The sequence below is a fragment of the Pongo abelii genome, chromosome 8, assembly GCF_028885655.2.
Source record: "Pongo abelii isolate AG06213 chromosome 8, NHGRI_mPonAbe1-v2.0_pri, whole genome shotgun sequence".
Classification (NCBI taxonomy): Eukaryota; Metazoa; Chordata; class Mammalia; order Primates; family Hominidae; genus Pongo; species Pongo abelii.
Window position 1 is genome coordinate 16996830 of NC_071993.2, and position 20237 is coordinate 17017066.

The 20237-nt window shown below is 38.2% G+C and overlaps 1 protein-coding gene across 2 annotated transcripts in view; it reads right to left on the reverse strand.

The window, feature by feature from the left end:
- CUBN (cubilin) overlaps positions 1–20237 on the reverse strand; it is a 307275-nt gene that overhangs the window by 62149 nt on the left and 224889 nt on the right. For both annotated transcript variants that reach the window (XM_054522000.1, XM_024254068.2), the window contains 8 exons: positions 19327–19498; positions 18064–18270; positions 15828–15977; positions 13810–13931; positions 13097–13322; positions 11391–11578; positions 2808–2964; positions 854–1003 (listed from right to left, as the gene is read on the reverse strand). In XM_054522000.1, coding sequence (XP_054377975.1) covers positions 854–1003; positions 2808–2964; positions 11391–11578; positions 13097–13322; positions 13810–13931; positions 15828–15977; positions 18064–18270; positions 19327–19498 — 1372 coding nt within the window. The remainder of the gene's footprint in view (positions 1–853; positions 1004–2807; positions 2965–11390; positions 11579–13096; positions 13323–13809; positions 13932–15827; positions 15978–18063; positions 18271–19326; positions 19499–20237) is intronic.

Consider the following 20237-nt stretch of genomic DNA (forward strand, 5'->3'; position numbering starts at 1 on the left):
AAGAGATAAGTTTTGGCAAGGATGTGGAGAAAAGGGAACTCTTCCTTGTACACTCTTGATGGGAATGTAAATTAGTGCAGCCGTTATGGAAAAATGCATGGCAGTTTCCCAAAACATTAAAAATAGAACTACCATATGATCCAGCAAGTTCACTTCTGGGCATAGATCCAAAGGAAATCTAATCAGCATGTCCAAGAGATTATCTGTACTGTCGTGTTCATTGCAGCATGATTCATAATGGCCAAGACATGGAATGGATCTGAGTGTCCATCAGTGAATGAATGGATAAAGAAAATGTGGTAGATATTCACAATGGAATACTCTTTGGCCTTAAAAAAGAATAAAATCTTGTCATTCGTGACAACATGGATGAACCTGGAGGACATTACGCTAAGTGAAATAAGCTACACACAGAAAGGCAAATATTGCATGATCTCACTCGCATGTGGACTCTAAAAATGTTGAACTCATAGAAGCAGAGAGTAGAATGTTGGTTATCAGAGGCTGGTAGGGTATGTGGGAGTGGAGATTTAGGATATGCTGGTCACAGGATACAAAATTTCAGCTAGGAGGAATAAGTTCAGGAGATCTGCTGTACAACATGGTGCCAACAGCTAATAACAAGGTTGAATACCTGAAATACTTGATTACTTGCCGAATACTTAAAAATTGCTAAGAGAGATTTTAAATGCTCTCCCTACAAAAAGTGGTACATATGTGAGTGAGTGGACATGTTAATTAACTGGATTTAGCCACTCTACAACATGTACATATGTCAAAACATGTTGTACACCATAAATATACAATTTTTGTTTGTCAACTAAAAGTAATTTTTTTAAAAGAATAAACTTACCTTCTAAGTGGAAGGACACAAAAGTCAAGAGGACCACTGACAGAGGATTAGCCTCTATGACATAGGCACAATTCATGTTGTTGTCATATTGTTTTGGGTAATTTGGAGAAATGATGTAACCTGAAGGGCCAGTGAAATTACTTCCACATCCTATGTGGGAACAAAAAGTCATCATCAGACCACTTTTTTCTCATGTATCTATTTTGTCAGTGAAGGAAAGGGGCATTTTCCTAAATTATCTATAGACATAGTTCCCTGAGATATTCCAAATGGAAGAATCAAGAACGAAGAGAATAAAGCTCTGATTTAAAAACATACATATGTGCATAATAAGAACATTATATATTTTTAGAAAATGCTGCAGAGTTTTATGGACTGAGTCCTCAAAATATTACCACAAATCTACTGCAAATCCCTTAATATTAAGATATTAAGAAAGGACAAATGAGCAAAGATCGAATATGGTTCATGTAGATAAAGAAATAAAATGGATAAAAAATAATTTGCACCTGATTAGTACTTTACACAATTAATGTTTTTAAAATGTCTTATTATTAGAAAACTGCTATTTTCATTACCATTGTAATCTAGCCAAAACAATGGTTGCTTTTTAAAACTAGCTGGATTTATTAATCCCAACTCTTATCAAATTCTTACATGCATACCTGTTTTTCGAAACAAAAAGAAATATCTTTTCACCACTAAAATGATTTGTTTTCATATAACCATTGACTAGTTAATCCACTTCACTCTCTGATCTACCAAGCATGAAAATATCTCTACCCTTTTAAATTGACATTAAAACACACAGAAGTACACACGTGTACAATTACACAGTGGACCACATGCAGACCTAAGATTTGGTCTGGGGTTGCCGTTCAGTACTTCCTTTCCAGCACTCTCTGATTCAGTCTGAAAAACCTGTCTATTGTATTACTTCCTCTAATTCCTTTCCTCAAACTTTTCCCTAAACAGTGGTTTGCCATGAGTGGCTACACTTGATTTAACTCAGCCAACAGGCACACACCATTGCTTCTCTGACTTGAATACTGCTACATTTCCCAAGAATCTAATAGTGTACAGTAGCTAGAAAAGGAGATCCATCCTTCCTAATCAAAATTAGGAAAGAACATTCCCAAAGAAACTGGCTCCCAAAGTTGGCTGAGCATGAGAACCCTCTGGATGACAGTTAAAACATGCAAGACCGGCCGGGCACGGTGGCTTATGCCAGCACTTTGGGAGGCCGAGGCGGGCGGTTCATGAGGTCAAGAGATCGAGACCATCCTGGCCAACATGGTGAAACCCCGTCTCTACTAAAAATACAAAAAAAAAAAAAAAAATTAGCTGGGCATGGTGGCGCACGCCTGTAGTCCCAGCTACTCGGCAGGCTAAGGCAGGAGAATAGCTTGAACCCAGGAGGTGGACGTTGCAGGAGAATGGCATGAACCCAGGAGGTAGAGGTTGCAGTGAGCCGAGATTGCACCACTGCACTCCAGCCTGGCAACAGAGTGAGACTCCGTCTCAAAAAAAAAAAACATGAAAGACCTCGCTCATGGAAATTCTGAATTCAGACGGGCCTGGAGTGAGGCTCAGGAATCTGCATGTGTTTCAAGCCCCCCAAGGGATTTTGTGGTCAAGGTGCCACAGGCCAGCCACACTGGTTGTTTGCTAACGAACTAGCCACCTGCGCTTCTGCCCGATATCAGCCCACTCTGGGTGCCAGGCTTATTTCTAGACATTGGCTAGTGCCCCGCATGGCTTTTATATCACTTCTCAATTCAGTTCTGTTCTCGCTGCTATTTGGAAGAAAGGTGTCTTCTCGGGATTAGGTGACTCATCCTCCCCGTAGACCCCCATGCTCCTCCCCTAGACCCCCAGGTTTAGCCAACCCTGCCTGCCTGTGACAACCACACTCCCTCAAAGACCTCTGGGTTTGGTTCTTAGGGCTACTTACGGCTAACAAAGGACGCGGAGAAGCCCTGAGCTGGCGCCTCCTGAGACTGGAAGACGGCAGTGAATGTGTTACTTGGTGTGATAACGGGACCCGGAGCCACGTTCCCACAGCCGGTGGCTAGCAGGGCTTTGTCGACCTCCTCAGTTCCTGCCCACACCTAGCAGGGACATACACAGAACTTTAATGCTCAACGGTTTCCCATCAATATTTTAAGGCACTTAGGTTTCAGAATAATGGCACTCACACGTATACAGAACTAAGCATAAGAGTAAACAAAACACGGACAAATCTGTAGTATTTTCTTTTGAGGATAATTTTTTTAAAGCTGCTTTTAAAATAGCATGTCCCATTCTTGAGTTCTCTAAGGAGATGGCGTTCCTTTTTGCATAGCTGGGTGATGATTTTTTAAAAATACAGCTTCCTGGATCACTGTTCGGTTTCCTCATAACTTCTAGTTGCCCTGACCTAGCCGAGCTTCCCGGGTGCTGAGGGAGACGGAGCAGCCAGGTGGAACTCAGCCCTGCTCCTGGGAAGATAGCAAATTGTGGTCGCAGCTGGACAACACCAGCAAGCAAGAGGCACATTGTGGTGCATGAAGAAAGCGAGCATGAATTCCAAGTATACGTATAATCAGCATGAACTGGAATAAATCAGAACACTTCTTGGCTGTGTGGAATTGTAGGGTCCATTTTGATGAAAAGCTGACATCCAGTCAGTGTGTGCTATTCACCAAAGATTCGGTTGGCAACTTCCAAGTAGACCTAGGCTGTCACTTAATTGGTCTGGCCACCTCGAATGACTGAATTTATATACTCATGCAAAAAAACAGTTGCTGGGAAATAAATGGTGAGCACCAAAATTCCAAATCAAACCAATTCTTATCAGTCCAGGGAAAAACAGAGACATGAATCACAGAATCATAAATTTACATGCAAAATTCCAGCTATAAACAAGGCATTATGATGGGGCTGTTGAGAATATATAATTGGTGGCTTTACCTAATTGGGAGAAGTGAGCCTGTGCCGAGGGAACCCTGATCGCAGGAAGGGCCACAGCTAGTTCAGAGAACAGAGAGAAAACCAAGGAGGAAGGGGTGAGGAAGGCTGCAGAAGGGGCTGCAGGACACGTTAGAGACTCGGGCCACTGTCCTGAATACAGCAAGGAGACACCAGGCAGCTTGGTTTTTGGAAAACATTACAATTTGGAAAATAGGAGTCAGAAGGGATGCCGGAAAACAGTCAGGTAGGTTTTGCCCTAGTTCAGTTGAGAGATCATGGTTATCTACAATATTGAGTCACTCAAGGAAAGTATGCATATTAGGTAATGAATATACATAACTTGGGGAAAAAAAAACATTAAACATATTAACCAGAGAAGCTCATCCTAGTTCAGAGGTCTCAACTAGGAGCAATTTTGGGACCTCTGGCAAGGTTTGGAGTCATTTTTCTATTGTCACATGTGGTGTGATGGGTAGTATCTAGTGGGCAGGGGCCAGGACTATTCCTAACCATCCTACAGTGCACAAGACAACCTCTCTCCCAACAGAGAATTATCTCAGTCAAGGATGTAATTGGGTGTGTATTAATCTTACTTGACTATTCAACATTTTTTTCACATGGAATGATACAAAATTACTCATTCCAAATACATCTTTTTTCAAGGATATTCCTCACTCAGAGCAATAAAACACCAAGTCATTAAAAACATTTCTATTGGGAAATCAGTCCATAGGAAGAGATGTGAAATAGCACTGATTCATAGCATTGGTTTAATAATTCTCAGCTCTTTAAAGCCATATCGTTTCAATTGATTTTTAAGCACTGGGTATCCAGCTGCTAGTCAACCTACTGAAGACAAATTATATTAACCATTTATTAGATAAGGGAGGTGCCTGGCGCTGGACCTACTGAGAACAAAATTGCAGATATTCTGCCAAATGCCTAAGATCAATAAAAATGTCAGGAAAAAAATGCACAACTCAATTTTACTTAATGACCTCTAATTAGATTTCCCCCTAATAATCTATCCAAGGAAACAGTATATGGCAGTTTTTTATCCACATTTCATAAAATTATAAACACAATTTATTAATAGATAATCTGTATATATATTTTATATATATATATTTTTTGAGACGGGGTCTCACTCTCACTCAGGCTGGAGCACAGTGGCACAATCACAGCTCACTGCAGCCTCGACCTTCTGGACTCAGGTGATCTTCCCACCTCAGCCTCCCAAGTAGCTGGGACTACAGGTGCGTGTAACCATGTCTGGCTAGTTTTTTGTATTTTTTTGTAGAGATGGGGTTTTACCGTGTTGCCCAGGCTGGTCTCAAACTCCTAGACTCAAGTGGTCTGCCTGCCTTGGCCTCCAAAAGTGCTGGGATTACAGGCATAAGCCACCATGCCTGGGCCATATACTATATTTTTACAAACATTACTAAACAGGCAAAGTAAGAAGGGCTAAAACTTAGTAAAGAGCCTCAAGTTCTTTAATGAAGGAATCCAAGAATGCTTAAGTGCTTATACTTTTCTGAAGTCATTAATTATAGATCTGACATCTCTACCTTTTGGCCTAGGAACATAAGTTTAATAATAATGATGATAATGGTGATGACGATGGTAAAGAGTTATTCAATATTCATTTCTGCCTTGCCTATCAAGAACTCATTTCATTGGCTATATGACAGAGGACTCATCAAAATTATATTGAACCTACAAAATGTTACTTAATTGTCATCAGGTCAAAAACTTTCTGATTTTTCTTAGTGTTCCATACAATTCAGTCAGGTTGTAGGTTGTATTTTATCATTCAACTATTTTTTTAAACAAATGTTTACTGACATAATTGCAGATTCACATAGATTTGTAAGATATAATATGGAGAAATTCCTTGTACACATTTCTGAGTTCCTCCAATACTGACATCTTGCAAAACTGTAGTATACTATCACAACCAGGTTACTGGCATTGATATAACTCACCAATTTTACTCAGTTTCCTAGTTTTACTTGAACTCGTGTGTGTGTGTGTGTGTGTGTGTGTGTGTATTAAGTTATATACAAGTTGTACACAATTGCATTCAAGATACTGAAATTCCAATACCACAGGAATCCCTAGGTTGCTCTTGTTATTTATAATCACACACAATTTACTCCTACATTGCCTTCTTTCTAATCTCTGGCTCTCTGTTTTCCATTTCTAAAACACTATCATTTCAAAATATTATATAAATGGAACAGCAGAGTATGTAACCTTTGGAGGTTGCCTTTTTTCACTTGGCATAATCCCTCAGTGATTTGTCCAGATTGTTAATCTATGAATAGTTTGTTTTCATTCAGGAGTTATATTCCACGGTAAGCAAGTACCACAATTTGTTTAACCATTCACCTGTTGAAAGGCCTTAGTGCTGGTTTCAACTATTACAAATAAAGGTGCTATTTATATAGATTCGTAAACAAGTTTTTGTGTAAACATAGTTTTCATTTCTCTTGGATAAATGCCCAGAGTGCAATTGGTAAATATTGGTCTTCGAATAGGTGTGTAGTGATAGCTCACTGTGGTTTTAATTCATACTTCTCCAGAAGTTAATGATGTTGAACATCTTTTCTGGTATTTATCATCTGTATAGTCTCTTTGGTGGAATATCTGCCCATGTCTTTTTCCCATATTCTAATAGAATTGTTTGTATTTTACTCCTGAGTTTGAGAGTTCTTCATATATTTTACATAGTAGTACATTGCCTATGTGAAGAAAATGAACAGACCGGCTACACACTGGATGAAAATATTTCACATGGCATAAGATTTTTAATTTAAATGAGGTAAAATTTATCATTTTCTTTTTTCTCTTATGAATCATTCTTTTGCTGTTTCATCTAAGACCTCTTTGCCTATCTCCAGGTCCTGAAGACCTCTGCTACTTTTTTTTCTCTAGAAGTTTTATATTTTACTTTTCCGTCTATCATCTATTTTGAGTGAGGTTTTCTACAAAATATGAGGTTTAGGTTGAGATTCATATTTTTTGCCTGTGGATGTTCAATTGCTGTAGTACCATTTGTTGAAAAAACCATTCTTCCTACATTGGAATGTTTTTGCACCTTTGTCAAAAATCAATTGAGGATGTTTGTGTGAGTGTATTTCTAGGTTCTCTGTTTTCATCTGGGTTTTCAACCAATACCACATTGTTTTGATTACTGTAACTAAGATAAGTAAGCCTAGGTAAATAGTAAGGTAGAATTCTTCCTCCCATTTTATTCTTCTTTTTCAAGATTCTTTTAGCCATTGAAGGGTCTGTGCCTTCATATAAGTTGTGGAAAAAGTTGTCTATACCTACAAAAGACTTTGGAGAAATTTTGATAGGAATTGCATTAAACCTATCCATCATTTTGGGGAGAAGGGACATCTTTACTATGTTGAGTCTTCCAATTCATAAATATAATTGTCTCTTTGATTTAGGTCTATGCCAGCATTTCATTATTTTTAGCACCCAGATCCTGCACATATTTGTTTGGGGCTTACTTGGCAATGAGACCATTTCTACATCTACACTGATCCATCTGATCATTACCAGGCACTTCCCATGGGAAAGAATGGACGATTGAGGGAGACAGAGCTTTCTCCTGTTTGGCCTCTTACACCACAGCAGAAAATGATGAAAGACAGGACTGTTACATTTTGGCCTGTTGTTTTAATTAGCTGCTCCAACACTTGGCAGCTCAGTTCTCTCCAGCTCAGCTCAGTGCTTAGTAAGGTATTCTTTCTGTTATTGTTTTTTAGTTCAGTTTTAATATAGTCAAAGAACACACTCTGTATTTCAATTCCTTGACTTGGTTGAGGTTTTTTGATGTCTCAGGATATGATCTACCTTGGAATGTTACAAGAGTTCCTAAAAAATTGTGTATTCTGATGTTGCTGTGTGGTATATTTTACATATATATATTTATATATATACACACACACACACATATATATATATACACACACATATATATGTCAGTCAGATCCTGTTGACTGATGGTTTTCTAGAGTTCTTCTATATCCTTGTCAATTATCTGTCTAGTTGTTCTATCAATTACTGAGAGGAGAGTGTTGAAGTCCTCAGCTATAACCGAAGATTTGTCTACGTCTCTTCTTAGTTCTATCAGTTATTGCTTTATGTATTTTGTGTCTCTGTTGTTTGGTGCATACACATTTAGGAGGATCATTATGTCTTCCTGGTGGATTGATCCTTTTATCATTATGTAAGATTCCTCTTTTTCTGTTGTAATTTTCTGTACTCTAAAGTCTACTTCATCAGATATAAATATATCCACTCCTGCTTTTTTTGGTTAACCTTTGCATGACATCCTTTTCCATCCTTTTACTTTTCATGTACCTATGTGGTTGAATTTGAAATCAGTTTATTATCACTTAGATCATGTTTTGGCTTGATAACCTCTATTGTGATTGGTCTAACTAAACTATTTACAATTATACTGATATATATCAGTTCTGTGTCTACCTTTTATTATATAAATTCTGCTTACTTTATCTGCTTTTTGGTCCTCTATTTCTCTTTTCTTTATGTCTTGGGGATTCCATTTTGATTGATATTAGCGTTTTTCTGTACATTTCTTCACACAGTTTTGGTAGTGGTTGTTCTGGGTGTGACAATATGCCTATGTGATTATAATAGTCTACCAGCATCCACATCTGACCACTTGTGGAAATGTGATTTCCATATAGGTCCCCTTTCAACTTTTCCATATCATTATACTGAGTATCAGAGGGCATTATAATTTCTTGTTTTATTAAATATGATTCACAAGCTTTATGGGGAAAAGGATATTCTATTATATGTATACATATTTTTGCTTTTTCCACGTTCCTTTTTCTTTTCTCGTGCTCCATGGTTCTTTAATAATTTCATTTTTGTTTGAAGAACTTCTGTTTGACCATCTTTAACAGTAGGTCTCCTAGTGATAATTTTGTTTAGTTTTCCTTCCTATGAGAAGTTTTTATTTTCTCTTTACTCCTGAAAGATAGTTTTCCAGATATAAAATGTATGGTTGACAATTCCTTTGTTTCAGCACTTGAAAAATATAGTGTCAATTCATTAGGACCTCCATGGTTTCAGACAAGAAATCTGCTTTTGTTCTAACTGGTCTTCCTCTCTAGGTAATGTCCCAATTCTCTCTGACTGCTTTCAAGACTTTTTGTTTGCCTTCAGTGTTCAGAAGTTTAATTAAGATATGTCTGAACTTACATTTCTTTGTGTTTATCTTGGTTTAGGTTCACTCAGCTTCTTGAACCTATAGGTGTGTTTCTTTTGCCAAATTTGGGAAAGTTTACAGCCACTAGTTCTTTGACTGTTCTTTCAGCTGCACTCTCTCCTCTCCGTTTGAGAGAATGTTGAATCTTTTGTTATTGTCCATGAGTCCCTAAGTCTGTGTTGATCTAGTTTGTTTGTTTTTTCAGTCTATTTTCTCTTCGTTGTGCAGATTGGGTGAATTCTATTGTTCTATCCTCAAGTTCACTCATTCTATTCTCTGTCATCTCCATGCTACTATTGAGCCTATTCAGCATGTTCTTTATTTATGTTATTGTATTTTTCAGTTCTATAATTTCTATTTAGTTCTTTATTGTAACCACTATTTCTTTGCTGATATTTTCTATTTGTTTCAAGAGAACTCGTCAGTGATTGTTGAAGCATGTTTATGGAAGCTACTTCAACATCCTTGTCATATATTTGAACATCTGATTTATCTCACTGTTGACATCACTTGATTCTTTTCTCTTTCAAGTTGTGATGTTCTTGATTCCTGATACGACGTGTTCTTTCTGATTGTACCCAGGACATGTTATTTATTATGTTAGGAATCTTTGGGTCCTATTCAAATCTTTTATTTTAGCAGGCTGTCACCCTGTTTATGTTTACCACGTGGCCTTGCACATTTTGTGGGCTACAGTTCCAGTTGCTCTTCAATATTCAGAATCTGTGTGGTGGAATTCTGGTCTGCTTGGTTTACACGGTACTACCAGGGCTCTCACTGGTTCTTGCTGGTGCTACCTGAGGGGCTCTGTGTGTTTCTCAATTGGACGCAAAGGGTATAGTAATTTTCCCCTACCAATACCTCCTGGGTACCTCAATGTCTCTGGGTGGAAGAGGAGCATGTCTGGCCTGTGGAGACAAAGACGCTTCCCAGACTGGGCCCCTTTCTGTGACTGGGACCCATTTTTCCAGTCCCACCTACCCTGGTGTCTCTGGGTGGGTAAAGAGAATCTCAGCTTTACAGGTGTTAAGTGGCTTCCTGCAGGGGCTGCTTGCTGAAGCTGGGTCACTTTACTGGTTCCGTCCACCCACACAGCATTTCTTGGCAGAAACAAGCATCTCAGGCCCATTAGGAAAAGACGAGTGCTTCCCATGGCCACTTATTTTTGGCAGGGTTCCTAATCCATCCCACGCGCCAGCAGCGTTGGGCTTGTCTGATGTTGTCAGAGGGACCCCCATTCAATCCAGAGGAGGAATGAGCCTAGGCCATTTTCCACATTCCAGTTTTACAACTGGAGCACTTGAAAGTTTTACTTAAGTCTGAATACTTGATATTGATTCATTTCATGAGAAGAGAGTTCATTTAGTTCATGGAAAAAGCCATTAAGAAAAGTGTATATTAAATGTATTTTATTATATACATATGTTATACACATATGAGATTTTCATTTAAACAGTAAGCATGGGTCAATGAGATATAAAACATCATTTGAGAGTTGATAGGAAGTAATAACACTGACAATAAAAGCCACTTTGACTCATCAAGTGACTTTAAATTCCAAGTACTTAGCACTACCTATGTTATTACATCGTATTACCTCCAATGCTTAAAACAGCCCTACTAAAGAAGGAATCATGCTCTTCATTTTACAGTTGAATAACTTAAAGGCCAATTGTTTAAGTAGCTCAGAGAAGAACATGCAGGTGGTAGGTATGAGAGACATGAATGGAGGGGCTAACATGACCAGTGTTATTTCCACTGGAAAGGCACAGTGGAAATAAGGCACTCTTTCTCTAAAAGGCACAAACTTTTAGAGATATAACTTGGAAGATGTAAAACAGTACAGATGAAATGAATTTCTAAGACAGTTATCATAGTCACAAGTCAGTGGAAAGTGACAAGCCACTGCCACACGAGCAGCATTTATAACTTTAGATTTTGAAAGAGTCTTGCTCTCCTGATGCCCCATTCCCATCATTTTTACAAGGGTTTCTCATGGTTTTTTCAGACTGTGGGGTCTTAAGGCCCAAGGTGAAGGCTGGCATTAGCTGCTTCTTCAACGTTCCGTAATTTTTGTGGCATGCTTTAAATTTTGCCTGTGGCAGTGCCCTACATCATAAAGGGCATTTTCCCTTTAGGATCTATTAGAAAAGTAAGAAAGAAAAGAAATTCTACTTCCTAACAGTCGAGGTTTCTCACTTTCTCACTTTTCATCCAAGGAATCCAGGCAGCAAAATTTTCTTTCTTTGAGAGACAATGAATCATTTCTAGCTTAAACACTAATGTTCACAAAATCAACTTGGCTCCAATTAAATGAACAAGCGTACTAACCTTCACGAAGCTATTCTGACATTGTCCATCACCGCTGGGGATTAGGAAGTTGTTGTCAAAGCTGATCTCCAAGTGTTTACTTTTGTGAGTAATGGCCGTCCAGGAACATCTGCTGTTTTCGGGAAAATTCTGAGGCCAGTGAGGGGATCTGATTGTACCATTATCGGAATGAAATATTCCACCACAACCTGAAATATTGCCATGTAAAAAGCCATCAATTGGCAAGGAAAGTAATTTTGGAAACTCAAGACTGCCACAGAAGGAACATTTCTAAATGTGAGATTTCAATTCATCATTTTTTACAAGTGATCATCTTCCAGTCAGGTGCACAGCAAGCTCTCTCCATAAATGGAAAGGTGAGTTAAATTGAGAGAAAATTTCAGCTGTTACAGTTGTGTTACAATGATATTGAATTCAACCAAGAACACTAATCCTTGCCATAGAGAGGATAGATTTCCATCCTGTCTTCAAACAAGAGCTGTATTTTTATTTGAGCCTATGTAGTGTATGTAACCTGGCAATGCTACTTTGAGCCTATGTAGCATATGTAACCTGGCAATGCTAAGTTCTGTATTTTATTACCATTCACACATGGGAATATCACTCTACACTCCATTTGCAACTTTACTCTAACTGGACTAGAGAAAGTGATTTTGAGTTGGGGAAAATCCTTTTATTAAGCAATTTGGCTCATTCATATTGAAACTGACTGATGGATCAAAATTAATTATGTAGATTCAAAGGAAGAAAAATCTAGAATTTTCATACTTTTAAAACACGTAATTAAGAGATGGCAAAGAAAAATATGAACTCAAAACAAAATGAAGTTAAAGAGGCATTCTCTGAATCTTTTGCTGAGAAACCCCTGGAAATCAGGATTCACCTAAAACTCCCTTCGGACTTCAACAACAGCCAGTGGTTGTTAACCAGGGAAGTCTGACTCAGTCAACAAAGAGCTTCATAATAACTGTGACTCTACCAGAAAGAATTGCCTTGTGTGATATATCAAGATTTACAGAAATCCCTAATAAAGTATCTGATACAAGTCCTTGTATTTTCTGAGAATTTTCACAATGTTTATACTTTCTATGCACAAAAACTATTCTTTTAAAATGAAATCTGTCACATTTTGACTCAGGACCCATTCACTACAGCATTTGTTCTAAATTACAAATCTCATCTTGTCACCTTCCTTTTCAAAACTCTTCAATAGTTTCCCATTGCTCAAGGGATAACATATAAACCAAGGCTCTTTATGTTGTGGACTTATTTTCCTGCCCCCAGCTCACCATTCAGCATTCTGCTTTTAGGCTCCAGATATTTTCAAGCAATTGGGATTCCAACTCATGCTTCTATTACTTGAGATTCCCAGGCTGTGCCATACCCTTTTGCCGATGAAGGCAGAATCATGAAGTGTTGAGATCAAAGTTTCTGGACTGAATTGCCTTTATTCAAATCCCGACCCTACCAATTATCAGCTATGTATCTGGTCAAATGATCAACCCATGCTTCCTCAGTCTCTGCCCATGCAAAATAGAGATGCCAGGTATTGATATTGTGTTATCCCACCAGGGTTGCTGCATGAGATGACATGTGCAAATATTTAGAATTAAGCCTGATGTAAAGTAGGTACAAAATGTACATATTATGAGTTCATAATATACATCACTAAAAAGAAAATCAAGTGCAGCAAACATTTCTTTTACCTAAAGTTTGTGTGTTCCACATAGCATAAAATCCACCACCTTGCAATGAATGGTCTGAGTTAAAAGTCATGACCAGCTGATTGGAACCCGACTGTATTGTCCTGGGGTTTGAATTTCCACAGTATTGTCCTATGATGGGTGATTCAGGGGACCCACCATTCCTGACAGTGACGGAGTCCCAAGCACAAGTTGTATGGGGTTCAATATCAAAGTCACTAAATGTGAGCTGCAGGAGAAAAAAGAAAATGGTTGTCAGTGAGCTTTTATCAACCTTTACGTAGATAAGGCCCTTACAAATCCTTTAATTTTGTTTTAATTTTTATACTTTGTATTTTTGTCTCTTATTTAATTCTCCTTTCCCCTCTATTTTTTTTTCCTTATTGAAGGTTCTCTTGGAAATTTTGAGAAAAGACATTTCCCTAGTTTGGGATGGCAACTCATATTAAGAAACTGAATATACTTCTCTCTAAGATGCAGAATTATCTTCTATGTGTATCTTTCCCTATGCTTAAAAAAGAGATTTCACTCTTCATTAATAATAAATGCCCATGTATGTGCTCCAGTGAGAAAATGTTAGGGAAAAACAGTGATCTCATTGCAGAATCAAAGCCTTCTCTAATCGCTTGCTTACTAAAAGAGCTCCATTTTCATGCAGGACAGGCTATTGTGGTTCTATTGTCTCAGAAGCATTTCACCCAGTCATTAGCACTCACAGTGATGGTGTGCCCTTGTGGGGCCTCCAACAGCCAAGAGCAGTGGGTCAGGCTGTCATAAGCATTTGGATAGTTGGGGCTTGTGATCACTCCACTCTCACCTATCTGTATTCCGCCACAGTCTGAAATGAGATTGGTAACCCTCTCAATAAAACAGAAGTAAAAAAAAGAACCGATAATGCCAAAGTAAGTAGTAATCATAGCCATCAGATTTTGTGATTAAAAACATAGTAAGGCCAGGCATGGTGGCTCACGCCAGTAATACCAGCACTTTGGGAGGCCGAAGTGGGGAAATCACATGAGGTCAGGAGCTCAAGACCAGCCTGGCCAACATGGTGAAACCCCATCTCAACTGAAAATACAAAAATTAGTTGGGCGTGGTGGTGTCTGCCTGCAGTCCCAGGTATTCAGGAGGCTGAGGCAGGAGAATCGCTTGAACCAGAAGGTGGAGGCTATAGTGAACCGAGATCGTGGCACTGCATTCCAGTCAGGGTGACAGAACAAGACTCCATCCCCAAAAAAAAACATATACATATATATATATATATTGCATATATATATATATATTTATGTATATATATTTTGCATATTTTTTGTATACTTATATTTTGTATATGTATGTATAAAATAAATGAAATTAAATAGAAGAAAAGTAAAATTGGGTAGAAGTTTAGGAATAACAAAATTCCATAAGGTATTAGCATAGAAAATTGAAAATTGAAAAACAAATACGTTTCTGAAGCATAATAAGGTCTGATGTTCAATACAAATAATACTGCTTACTGAAACCTGACTGTTTTCTTTGAATCTGATGAAGGAAAATCAACTAGCAAGATGGTTGAGTGAGTAGATAATCAATTTCACTCCTTCTTCAACCAGCCATTTGGTTATAACACAAAGGAATGTTAGATAAAACCATAACTAAAACATATTTTGATTCATAGCCAACTCAATGGAAAGAAAAGCAGCTCTCCAAAATCTATCAGCAGTAAGTGTACTCAAAGTGAGAGGAGTGAAACTGAAAGAGTGAAGTCTGAGAGGGTAAAGAATGCAGGTTTGGGTCCCAGGGTTGGGCTCTGATGTTTTGGTGACTGGGTAGGAGGAGAAGATAGGGCTCTGGGTGGACTGGAATTGAGACTTTTACATGAAGTTGGGAATCTAAACAAACTGGCATGCTCGTGAAAAGGGACTAGAAAACCTCCCATAGCCAAGGGAAGCAGTCAAGAGTAGGGCTGGGTTTTCCAGCACAAACTCTGAATGTTGCATATGCAAATCCAACACAAAACACTAGCAAATAATACCCATTACATGTAAAAAACACACATCATGACAAAATAGGATTTATCCCAGAAATGCAATGATGGTTTACCAAGAGAAATAAATCTTTCATATAATTTGTCACATTAACTTATGAAAGGAGAAAAAGTCGAATCATCTCAACGGATGCAGAAAATCATCTGATAAAATCTTATGCCCGTTTACATTTTAAAACAGCTTTTGCACACTAAGGATGGAAGGGACTTTCTTTAACAAAAGACATTTATTGGAAACTTAAGAGCAACCAATATATTTAATAATAAAATGTCATAGACAGTCACATCCAGGTCAGAAACAAGATGCTATCATTCCTTCTGTTCAATATTCTGATGGTGGCCCTAGCTAGCAAAAGGATGCAAGAAAATGAAATTAAGTATTATGACTGAAAGCAAAAAGAACTAACATTTGCAGAAGACATGATTGTTTACACAGAAAGATCAAAGAGAATCTATAGACAACATATTAAAACTAATGAGGATACCTAGATCTTTGGACTAAAGTTACATGTATGCAAATTATAAAATTTCTAGATATCAGCCACAACCAATTAAAAAATGTAATTTAGAAAATCTCATTGATAATATTAACAAAACTAATAGCTATGTAGAAATAAGTCTAACAAAATATAAAAGAAACCTTTAAGGAAAAAAATCATTAATCTTTATAAGTAATTTTATCAAGATCTTAATTATAATTCTTACCTGTAAAGGAATACTTTGCATGGAATCCAATGTGTTCTACACGTTCGTTGGTGACAAAGTGAATCCATACCTGAGAATAAGGTATAACCAATGGCAATGTAGGCTTTGAAGGACCACAAAGTCTCCACATCAGGGGCCCATCAGCATCACCTGAACAAAATAATATACCAAGTGCCATCATTGATACATCTTTTGAGAAATACATTCAATGAATTTGGTAAAAGCAAATTTCAAGATATTCATTGACACACATTTAAATTCTGATTTAGTAGCAGACGTTGCACAACGTTTCTCTGTCTCTGTTAACTGCAAAAGAAAGTCCCTCCAAGGGGGTAAAACAAACACAAAAAATCAAAGCAATTTTGAAATGAACCTCTATGATGGACACCATTTTGTTCCAACTTGTGTTTTCATAGTTATTTCAGCATATCTAAATAGAGATACAATGAATTAAAATAGCATTTTTGGACACACCTTTTGTAGGGTGTAAGAAATATAATACCAACAGTGATAAAATATATCCTCAAGATAAAGTGATCATTGCCTAAAATGTGAAAGATTTCTTCACTATATTCAATCAACTGAAGTGGACTCAATATTCGGCATTCAGGCCAAGAGCTGTCAGATCTGAGCCTAATATTTTTCATGAAGATTACTTTTCATGGGTTTGATGAACATGTACAGAGCACCAACAGAGCTCTCATTTATCTGCTTTCTTTTTATTCTGTCAGATAAACATCACTGGTCTTCTAAATCAATGACATATAGTATTTTAACTGCCTCTAAACCTGAGCAAATAAAGAGAAGACAGCATTTAGCTGACTGAAATTTGAGATACCTCTGTTCTGCTTACCACCACAAGCCTGTGGTTTTGAACCAGGTAGAGGGGGTGAGGGTTTATCAGAATTCCATGGAGAACATCCTCAAACCACAACTTCCCTTTCCCTCATAAGCCTTTTTAGACTCTTCAGCCTCAGAGAGGTTGGAGGACTCTCTGGCTGAGGCCCTTGGTCCATGGGCACATCCTCTATCAAATCCTCCTTCTTGAAAATTCTGTTGCTCATGTTCTCAAAGGTAACTAACATTGACTTCTCAGTTTCGCAAGGACTTCTCCACCAACTAACTGATGAGCTTCTGCTGCTTTCAGCCTCCTTTTCTTTAAATTTTGGGATTACACAGAACTCAGCAAAACTTTGACAGTATGGATGATTACGTACTATTTACAATATTATTGTCTTCCTCTATCTACTTGTTTACTTACTGAGAAAAAAGTGTCAGCATAATCATGGAAGCAACCTAATGAATAACCTACATCTTGACTATAGGAAAGAAAGAAAATTGATTCATCCTCTTTGAACACAGAGTTTTAAAAATTCTTAAGAGAATTATGGTTTATTGAGTACACCGCAATCCTTTTCCATCACGAAAACCAAGACAAATGACTGCTTTGGGGTTATTTCCCCAAATAGCTTCCATGTGTCTCTCCATCTGGTGTACTGCAAAACTTCTTTTAACTCCTAAGGCCTCAGGAGAATTTCGCAGCCCCTTCATAAATCCTGGAAGTTCAGGAAACTGCCAACACATGCTGAGCATGCTAAGTCCCAGTCTCCTTGGAAAGGAGTTTTGATAGTAGTGGACACTCCCTTTGGCAAAAGTCACACGCCAGGAAACGAAGTGACTGTAACACAGAGTCTAGTTGTACAGTGATCCACCTCACTCACTGTTCCTGGCGTTCATTTTCCTCAGCTGGGCACCCACAGAATTATGGCTCTGAACAGAGCTCTTTTGGATCGTGTGTACCTATGTTAGAACCATTTGACTCCCTTCATTGTTAGTAGTCTCCAAGCATAAGAAGAATATTGTAGGCCAGGCGTGGTGGCTCACGCCTGTCACCCCAGCATTTTGGGAGGGCAAGTAGGGAGGATCACTTGAGGCCAGGAGTTTGAGACCAGCCTGGACAACATAGGGAGACCCCATCTCTACAAAAAATTTTTAAAATTAGTTATATGTGGTGATGTACACCTGTAGTCCAAGCCACTTGGGAGACAGAGGCAAGAGGTTCACCTGAGCCTGGGAGGTTGAGGCTGCAGTGAGTTATGATCACATGACTGAACTCCATTCTGAGCAAGAGAGCAAGCTTCTGTCTCAAAACAACAACAACAGCAGCAACAACAACAAAAAAGATAAAAAGAATATTGTAGATAAATGGGAGAATGTGTTCTTAGATAGAACTCACCCACTCGAAACTCGAGGACATCAAATTGACAGTCCTGGTGACTTTCTAGGTAAAAATTTTCAAAATGAATGGAAATGGATGAATTTTCCTGATTTGGATTGCTAAGAGTCCATTCGCAGTTCAGGTTTCTTGAGTAATTCCTGACTCCATCATAGCCAGGAGAAGTAAAGTTTCCTTCAGGAGTATTTGGAAGAGACCCACCACACACTAAGAAAACAGAAGGCAACAGAGAAAGTAGTAGTAAGATTCAGGCCACAACAGAAGAGATAAACAATACAGGAACAGTAACTAAAACATCAACATTACTGCTTTGATTTGTTTTTCTAGATGCAGTCAGAGTTATGAGTAAAAGGCATGCAAATTATGGAAGTTTCTGCAAGTTTATAAAGGAAAGATGTGCAAAAATCAACAACTTCTCTATTTTCCTGTTGCTGTAGATTAAGTGGTGGGGGTTTGGCTCTGTATCAATAGGTCCAAATATTGAGGCCTACTGTTCATTCATATTTAATTTAGAGGAATACATAAATATAATGGTGGCAGGTCCTAATGGCTTGATTAGCAATTCTTCACTTGATCTAATAAATTATTTTAAATCAAACAGATAATAGGACATTAATTTGCCAATGAATTTGCCCCCTTTTAATAAAGGAACAGATGCTTCTGGTACCAATGAAATAACTTAGTGTTTTTCTTTTAATATTCACTCCCACTTCTAAATTTTAAAACCCTTAGATAATAGCACCAATGCAGGAAATAGGAGGATATTTATAATTAGAGGCCATATCTTGCTTAATTTTGGAATATTCTATTCAAATCAAACCTCCCATTTATTTTCACTGGAAATATGTGTGTGGATAGATGACTAGAAACAATAAAGCCTGTTCTGTCGCCAGCAAAATTAATTACTCTCTGAGACTAAGTTACCCTCTAGGAGGTAGATGGTTTCTTTCAGCACAAAAGAATTGACCAGGGACTACGGAACAGGTCACCAACCCTCATGGTAACATGACCTGAAACTGTGCTAGAAGCTCATCTAATAGCATTAAAAGTTTTAAATTCACTATAGCAGTTTCTTCCTGAAATCAGAAAGCTTTTTTTCTGTCTGTAGTGCGTTTTTGATCTGCTTATGTGTGTTTGTCTTATGTCAAAGATTCCAAGTATCACTAAAGGGAAAATGGATAGCTCTATTGCCACTGGCAGTAGCTGGGGGCATCTGCAGTGCCCCTGATTAAAATGGGGTGCATTTACAACATCCTACATTACCTGCATCTTCACTGGAGGCATAGGAAGCAGTGAAGCCACCATATGGCCTGGATCCATCCGTGAAAAAAATGACTTTCATTGTGTTTCCTGAAGATTTAATCTCATTGTTTACATTCACACTACTACACAGCTTCTCTAGCTGGGGTGAGTTACTTCTAATGCCATTGAATACCTGTTGGAAAAAGAGTTTAACCTTCAGGCATACAATCCATCTTACTGCATATTTCCTAGGAGGTGATATTCCCAGCCCAGACCCACTCCCTTGTATAGGAACCCTGCCCCAAAATGAATGACCTAACAATGCAGGTTTCTATCGCAGTGCCACAAGCCACTGTTACCCTGAGCACATTTTGTGACTTCAGGGTGATTTCACTAGAATGAAAGTATTGCAGTAATGCCTTCCTGCCACGTGGTGATAGATTAAAAGCTGCTATACACTTTGCAACTGGAAACCGTGCTCTCAATTTAAAGGAGATGAGCCATTGTGCTTACAATGTGGTCTGCAGAGCTCACTGATGGGCAGTTTTTCTTAACAATGCATCAGGACATTTGTTACTTGGAAGGAAAGCTTAAATATCAGTTTCTGATGATTTCATGTATATAATAAAGCAGATATTTTTCTTTATTTACTTTAATTTTTATTTATTTATTTTTTGAGACAGCATTTTGCTCTTGTTGCCCAGGCTGGAATGCAATGGTGTGATCTTGGCTCACTGTATCCTCCACTTCCCAGGTTCAAGCAGTTCTCCTGCCTCAGCCTCCCAAGCAGCTGAGATTACAGGCATGCACCACCATGCCCAGCTAATTTTGTATTTTTAGTAGAGATGGGTTTTCACCATGTTGGTCAGGCTGGTCTTGAACTCCTGACTTCAGGTGATCCACCTGCTTTGGCCTCCCAAAGTGCTGGGATT